Source organism: Pundamilia nyererei, unplaced genomic scaffold (genome assembly GCF_000239375.1).
Source record: "Pundamilia nyererei isolate P.nyererei 1_Seehausen unplaced genomic scaffold, PunNye1.0 scaffold00039, whole genome shotgun sequence".
NCBI lineage: Eukaryota > Metazoa > Chordata > Actinopteri > Cichliformes > Cichlidae > Pundamilia > Pundamilia nyererei.
In genome coordinates this window covers 2,278,231-2,286,437 of record NW_005187440.1, presented here as the reverse complement: position 1 = coordinate 2,286,437, position 8,207 = coordinate 2,278,231, and the positions used below count along the sequence as shown (strand labels likewise).

The following is an 8,207-nucleotide window of genomic DNA, read 5'->3' as shown; positions in this document are numbered from 1 at the left end:
TAAACCGGCTTCCTGAAATAGGGCCCAGAGCTTTTATCTGCTCAGTTTAATTTTCCAGGTAGTTTTGACTCCTTCAATTAAAGCTGAAAGTCTGCTCTTCAAACATGCTTGATAGGATGATTTAAAATCCACTGCCATGGTGTACAAAAGAAAAAGGAAATCAAATTTGTGCCGTCATCCAAAATCCTTCTGGACCCGACTGTGTATGCGTCAGCTCTGAATAGTGTCATCGTTGCTTCCTGCTGCTGCTGTTAAGACACGAAAGGAAACAAAATAAACAAAACAGGTGTCAGCAGGCATCGTGAACGATTACTTCCCGTTTAGATGATTCTCAGTTCCACCACTTGATGTCACTGTGACTGTATGTGTGAATGAGTGATCCAACGAGTGAATGTTGAGACTACATGTTGATGATTATTGCTGTGTGTTGGTGTTTGCTGAACATACATAAAAGCTAAGGTGGTAAACCTGTTACAGCTCCACCAGTGTTCTGTTTAAAAGCATGCAAAGCCCCAGGAAGAGCAGTTCATATCACAGACAGTCTACATGCAGCTGAGTGTTGAGTTACTGAATAATGCCACATTTCTGCAAACTGAACCATCTTTTTTACTGGCGGGTGACTGATATGAATGATAGAGAATAATTTGATGTAATAACTGCCTTTAATTTTTCACCGTGCACAAACCTGAAGCACAAACTGAGTGAACAGCGGCGATCTGTTTGTGTGGCAGGTGCGTTTCGTGTGCATCGTCACCCTGGGCGTCGTGCACATCTTTTGCACCACGCTGCTCATCCGGAGACCGAACATGATGGCGTTCCGTGTGGGCGGAGCCTTGGAGTGCCTTCAAGAGCAGTATTTCCTGCTAAACCTGTGTTTCTCCATGGTGACCTTTGACCTGCAGGCTCAGGTACACACACGTTCTCCTTTTGTTTTTTACAGTGGAAATTTTTGGCATTTCACGCGCGCAGCATGTCGCTCTGCACGTGCTCCTCGTCATATGGTTTTTTTCCTTGGTGTTCAGCGTCCAACAGTGAGGCGAGTTTGTTTTTAACAGAGCTGATGAGCGGCTTCGTGACGTTGTGCTGTTGGTGTGACCTTTTCAGTTGTGCCTGTGTGCCCTGATCTTAACAACGAGCCTGGCCGCGACTGGTGCCAACAACATAATCGTGGGTGTCGGAGTGTTCTGGGCCATCCTGACTACAGTTGTGGGCGCTGTTGCGGTGAGACCTTTTTATACATCCTCTGGTCACACCAGAGAGTCACAAGCGACAATAAACCAAAAGACAAGAAACATAGATGCACTTTAAACAGTCACAAGCTGAAGAGCAGCCAATTGTAACCACTTGTTTTTGTTTTTTAGGTTTTAAAGGAAAAGAAAGTTTTGGTTTGGATCTTTATGGTGCAGAACGTTCCTCAGGTGGCATTCTTTGTGTATCTGATGTACACGGTAGGCTGAGATTTCCCTCATTTATTCAGATATTTTATTTAACTACACATTTTATTGTTCCGTTTGTGTGAGTGTGCTTTATGAAGTGAGTCTTCCTAATAATAATCCTGCTTAGGAATGACTGTCCCAAAGTACGTCACACAACTCGCACTTCAAATATGACCGACCGGTGCCTTTGTTGGGGGCTATCTTTCTATTGAGGATCAATACACATTTTATCATATCTGTGAGAATCTATAATAGAAATTTGTGCCAGAGTTTTTTGGGACAATGTGGAAAATGTAAATAAAAACCAAATCCAATGACTTGCAAATCTCATGAACTTTATTTACAATAAAACAGGAAAGTTTGGACCTGGACAGCAAAAGTCTGTAAAAGTAAGTGGCACTAAAAAGAAACAGCTGGAGGAACATTTTGAAACTAATTAGGTTAATTTTCAACAGGTCAGTAACTTGATTGGGTATAAAAAGATATTCTTAGCGAGGCAGCGTTTCTCAGGAGTAAAGATGTGCAAAGAAATTGTATCTACAAGTTATTAAACAATTTCAGAATAATTTTCTGCTATGTAAAATTGTAAAGATTTGGAACATCTACGGAACATAAAATCATCAAAATATTCAAAGAACTTGGAGAAATCTCTGTGCGCAAGGGACAAGGACTAAATCTTCGTCCGTCAGGCAGCACTGCATTAGAAACAGGTGCGATGCTAGCATGGAAATCACTGCAGGGGCTCAGGAGCAATTACAGAAAACTGTGAACACATCCACAAATATGAACTTGATCCAGAAGGGCCACTATCTTCTCCTCGCCAAAGCTCATTTAAAATGGACTTATGCTCCCATCAAGGCAAGAGATTTTTCAGGGAAGGCCTTGGATATTTCAGCATAGTAGAAGAGTCTGGGTGCGGTAGTGACTTTCCTGCAGTCCAGGTTGTTCCCCAGTTTGGTACGCGATGAAATAAAAAAATACAACTAAAAAGACCCACAACTGTGGAGGTGTTGTTAAAAGAAGAGGGGATGCTGTAGAGTAAAACACGGCTCTGTCCCAGCGATTTTAAGACGTGTCGCTGCTGTCAAATTCAAAATGATTTCATTTTCTCAGTTCAAACATCAAATATGATTTTTCTATTATGGGATTATGAGATTTGCAAATCACTGGATATTTTTTTAATTTACATTTTACACACTATCCAAAATTTGTTGGCGCTGGGCTGTAAAAGTCCTTGTAGTTTCATAGACTGTATATAGCAGATGGCAGAGCCACTGATGTCACCTGTTAGTTTGCTGGCTACCTTTTTGAAGCCTCAAGGTTCAAATCTGGACATGACAATCAATGTATGAGGGTAGATGTAAAGCTTGGGTAGCGGAGTGCACTGTATTATTAAATGGGATGCTAACATGGCTAGCATAACAGGTGCCATCTTATACAGTGTTTCTGTCACTACGAAATGTGAAAAGTCACTCAAAGCAGAGATTTCCTTTCACAGTGAGTCCTGCACAGCAACACAGTGGAAACAGCTATAAACCTTTTTTATTCCAAGACTTCAAATCTGTTTATTTGTGCTGTGAAGTTGGGCATTTGCTCATCAGGGAGTGATGTAGGTGCAGTAATAAATGCAGCTAGCGTAGCACTTGAATAGTTACTTTCCAGTGTTTTTCAGTATTTCCAGTAAACCCCCCCAAAAAGCACTTTCTGACACGATTGCTGCTCACATCACAGAGGACAGCGCCTCTGTGATGTGAGGATGACGCCGCATGTTGGCGTTCCCTTCTTTGGCTGAGCCGTGCGCTCAGATACAGGCGCCTGCGGGGAAACAATGATTTTGCTTTAATCGCAGGTGGCAGAGAAATGGTTCGAGGACACTACGTACACAGTGGAGGCAGCTGCTATAACCGGGGCTTTGATTTCACTGGTGATCAAAGTGGTTTTATTCTGGGGCCTCATCAGACTGGTACACAGCTTTGGACAAGGCCTGAGAGAGAGAAGTGAGTTTACTGCTTCAGTCCCTTAAGAGTTACTTTGAGCACAACACTAAACACACACTGCATCTGCAGAACACCGAGTTAGCAGTTTCTGTTTCTTCCTAAATACCCTGAATTTGTTTGTTCGAGATGTTGATTGTAAGAAAACCAGAGTTTTCCTGAATCTGCCAGAATACTGAAACCCTTGTTTTTATTGCTCTTCACAGTGTTTGCACATAATAGGTGATAGAACATCAGGACCAAGGAAACAGCTGCACGCTGTGGGCTTAAAGCACCGTGCTGCTGACCGCGAAGCTCACATTTGTATTCAGCATCAAGTGTGCCAAAATCATCACTCAGCATTGTTTTATTTTTCCATGTTCTGTATACTGTAAGAATGTTAATGTGTTTCTGGCTTCAGCGGCGTCCCTGTTTACAGAATTTAAATGAATTCTCAGGGGTTTTTTTGGGTTTTTTTTTTTTAATTTTTTTATTTCAGTCAACAACAACAACACCAACAGATTATAATTTTACATAAAAGTACTCAAACAGTAACCGAAAAAGGAATCTGATCATATCAGATGTTTGCATCTGATATGATCAGTCTGTACCTGAATACGTGCATGCATCATGACGTGCGATGCAGCTCTCTGTATTTAAGTCCTCACTATCCAGGTTGTGCCAACACTTTTATATTAGTGCATTACGTGTATTAGCTAAGCATGGCTCACTGATTCTATGAGCTCCATTGTTTTTGCCCCTGCTGAGCGTACGCTCTGTCGCTCTCTGTGGCACGACTAAAATATTTCCTTTGAATGTCGCCACGCAGGTAGATTGTTCTGGTATCCTGTCAACATGCGTTTGTAAACCAGCTTCATATAATCGTTTTTACACCAATATGCATTTTAACACCTAAATCGAGTTTTGTAGCGTTGCCAACATCCTCCACTTTTTAAAAAATGTGATTTCTTCCTGTAAATTGTATTCACAGTTATGACTGATTTAAGTTTGCTTTTTAAAATTAGAAATGTGTAAATTAACTCGTGCAGTCGACCACCACGACTAGCCGTGTTTTTATTGACATATTTTTTAAACTGTCTGCTGCACTTTCATGCGCTCCTGTTTTTTTCATCCAAAGTTCTTAATAAAGTATTTTAACAAAAACTTTGACATTTTGATTTACTGATCTTTTTGGGACATGCAGCTCTGTGCAAGTCTCGATCCACTCCTCGTATTTTGCTTTCAGCGAGCCAGACGTTGTTGTACTTCTCCAAAGGGAGGGAGTGTGTAATCCTTCTGTTTGTCCGTCTGTTCGTTAGCAGTGTATCGCCCAGTTTTCAATATATCATTTTCAAATTTTGTGTGATGGTACATACCAATAACAGCTCGAGCTGATTTAATTTAGGGTCAAGTTCAAGGTCAGACCAAAAGTGAAAATCACTAATAACTTTATATTACCCACAATTCTTAGTGGATTGTTTTCAAACTTCACAACAATATACCAGGCCTTGTATTTGACCTTGACCATAATTGTCACTGCCCAAGAAACCATGTGTCATATGAAAGGGCATGGAGAGAAGTACAACAACATTTGACGTCACAATAACAGGCTGACGTCAACGTAACGTTTTAAAGTGGTCTTTTCAGTCACCTTTTACACGAGGATTTTCAGAGGAATGTTTTTGTGTATGTTAAGCCACTTAAAACTGAATCATGATGAATCATTCAAGCATAAAAAACACCTTATCAAAGGATGAACCGGTGTTGTGTCTCTATAACAGGCAACTGGGCAAAGTAGCTATTTTAAATGGTTTCTTTAGGCTCCTTGTTGCTGGAAACGTCACAAAACAGAGCTATCGGGTGAAAACTTATAACTTGGCGTGATGTACTTGTGTACGTGTGTACTTAAACATTTTGGGGAAACTGGACAGGACGAAGGACAAAAAAGTGGCAGGACTTTAAAAAAAAAAGTAAAAACACTGATCTACAGCAGGTGAACATTATCTGAAAGTTACGTCCTTAAGAAAGAGGGGGGGGAAAGTCAGCAAAGACCTGACACGGGACCAGCTGATCCATCTACTCACTGAAGCCTGCACTTCACTCCATGGCGTTGGGGGATCTCGAGTACCATGCGACTCAGGACTGTACTTAAAGTAACTCTGTGCAAATGCCCGTGATTTTATCATATAACTGGTTTCATTTGTCGAAGCACTTGATCAGACGGTTGTTGGTTAACCCTGTTTATTAAATGTTTTGGGAAAAATATCAGACTCCATATTAGAAACATTAACAAGTGTACTCATACAAAATTCCCATTTACAAAAGTGAAAAGCACTTTGAGAGTTGACAATGCTTCACAGAAGGGTCGTCAAAGCCTGGTTATCTTACTGAACTTCGCGTGTGTGTGTTTTTAAACTGAGATTAAACAGTTCAGACCAACATTTGAAATAATTCTGCCACCGTCCACGTCAGAAATGACATTTTTCACTTTGTCCTGGAATGCATTTCAAGAGATATTTAACTCAGTTTGTACTTCTGTCCAATGACACCGTGCTAGAAATTCAGTTGGATGAGCAGAACTACTAAAAGCAGATTGGTCTTCATCAGTGAAACAGAATTTACAACCAAAGAATGTAAAAGAAAAAGTACTAAATAGATTTATTATCCATTAGTAATACATTAGAAACTGTTAATAAACACATGAACTTTACAAAATACATCTTATTCAAACATTACATTTATATACATACTCAAAGGTTTAAGGAATAATTAGCTGTTAGTGCTCAGGTGGTTTTTGTTTAGCGTTACAGATGAAAGCTATTCATCTTTTCACCCTGACACAGTTTGTTGAGCCAATTCACAACACATATATATTAACTTCCGGGCACTAAGCCCGAACAGACATGTAAGGCAGGCCACCTCAAAGTAATCATGAAAGGCAGCACAGGGGTAAACTGATAAGAACAGATCCAAAGTCTCACACACAGACCATTAAACCACCCACAGCCCACAGACATTGGTCTATAAAATATACTATGGCTTAAAGCACATTTTAAAAAGCAGACTTTAAAAATACAAAGTATGAAATACGAAGACTTCCAATCTGTGTTCTCTTAGCCTGGAATGGATACCGCCTCCTAGTGTTCACCCCGTGGTTGATAGTAGCGATATTACACAATGTAATAAATGACACAAACGAGTGACAATCAAGTGCTGTGAACAGCGCAGACAAACAGTCACAATGTGGTAACAATGAGAATGCACAAAAACACAAATCTGTGATTTTTGTTTTTGTTTTTAAAGTGTGGTGTAAACCTTGAAAAATATTACTTCTTTACATGAATGATACCAGTGTTTAAGGCACAGTCTGTAATGTTGTGTTGCTAGGTAGATGTACTTTAAATCTGCTCCTCCATGAGACGCAACTAAAAAAACTCTAAAAACAACATTTGCCTTTCATTGATAGCATTACATCCATATTTATTTTTTACCAGAGTTGGATCTTTCCTGAAAGGTGCAACTCTGCCGTCACCCCCACAGAGAGCTAGTTTTTACCCTGCCATCTGATTAAAAAGTGCTACGACACATCTGATAACCACCATCTGATAACCACAACTGACCTTTAAGTTTCAGTACAAGATCACTTCAAGTGTTGCATTTCCTTTTCATTTTTAGTCAAAACACTTTGTTAACAAGCTGAAGTTTCAACTTCAAGAAAGGAGAGGTTTTCACAGCATTCAGATCCTGGAGTAATAGTGGAACCAAACTCCATTCAAAAATCCATCGTTTTAAAAGTCTTACACACCGAACGTCCAGTGGGAACATTTGGGAAATTGTATTAATGCTTCAAAGTTCACAAAGAAAAAAAAATTTATTTGGTTTAATTTTCTTTAACTAATGCTTTTAAAAATGCTCATTTGTTTTTATTTATTAAAGTCATATTTTGAATTTTAAGGGCATGTCGCAGCGTCCACATTTCAGCCAATTGCAGTCGTTACAGGAGCTTAGCTTTTTACTGTCGTGAACGAAATGTTTACCAAAAAACAAGAATGATGAAACAGTATTTTAGAAAGTAGGACTTAGTATTAGTTGTTTGTTTTTTTAATTAAAAGGACCTTGAATGCTTGTCCTTATTTTCTATCATATATGCACAGTGGTACACTGGTAGAGCTTCAAACTGCTCGGTCATTTTTTTCCTTCTAGTTTTGGGTATTTATGATGTCAGTGAGAACAGACAATCCCTAACCTTCTGTTTACAAAGCGCAGCCAATCAAAAGAAAGCCGTCTTCATGAGGGGGTGGGGGAACTAAAACTGTTGCTGTGAAGGTGGATGAAATGAGGGGCTGTAGCAACCTCGTTTTACTGAAAACTATTATAACAGATTTTTTTATTTTTTTGAAGGGAGTTTGGTGAGACCTATCCGTAAAAGATGGAGAGAAAGAAATGGCACAGAGAACGGTCAAGCTAAAACCAAGACTTTAAGGAGACCCCGAAGAAGGCCTCAGAATTCCTCATCCTCTGAGCTGAGGTAGTTCTGCTTCTTCCTCACGTTCCAGTGTAAGCACTGGGCCAGGCTCTCGAACCAGTCATTAACCGGGTCCCGGAAGCAGATCGATGGAACGGGGAAGCAGGAAGTGGTGATGGTAATACTGGAGCAAGAATTGAAATGGGGAAAAAAATAAATAAATAAATGAAAGGAGTTGTACTTTTTAAGGACTGAACAAGGAAAGAAAATGTTCATTGTTTGCAGTCTCAACAAAAGAGGTGTTGTCTTCAAACTTCCTTATAAAAAAAAAAA

The 8,207-nt window shown here is 39.7% G+C and overlaps 2 protein-coding genes across 2 annotated transcripts in view; one reads left to right on the top strand and one right to left on the bottom strand.

Moving 5' to 3' along the window:
• LOC102215915 (uncharacterized) overlaps window positions 1-3,899 on the top strand; it is a 13,300-nt gene extending 9,401 nt beyond the window's left edge. The window contains exons 5-9 of the mRNA XM_005730745.2: window positions 732-908; window positions 1,105-1,221; window positions 1,362-1,448; window positions 3,286-3,433; window positions 3,637-3,899. Of these exons, the coding sequence (XP_005730802.1) occupies window positions 732-908; window positions 1,105-1,221; window positions 1,362-1,448; window positions 3,286-3,433; window positions 3,637-3,656 (549 nt within the window). The 3' untranslated portion in view covers window positions 3,657-3,899. The remainder of the gene's footprint in view (window positions 1-731; window positions 909-1,104; window positions 1,222-1,361; window positions 1,449-3,285; window positions 3,434-3,636) is intronic.
• Window positions 3,900-7,910: 4,011 nt separating this feature from the next.
• The window catches only part of nadka (NAD kinase a), a 15,229-nt gene continuing 14,932 nt past the window's right edge, over window positions 7,911-8,207 (bottom strand). The window contains exon 11 of the mRNA XM_013910249.1: window positions 7,911-8,058. Within this exon, the coding sequence (XP_013765703.1) occupies window positions 7,911-8,058 (148 nt within the window). The remainder of the gene's footprint in view (window positions 8,059-8,207) is intronic.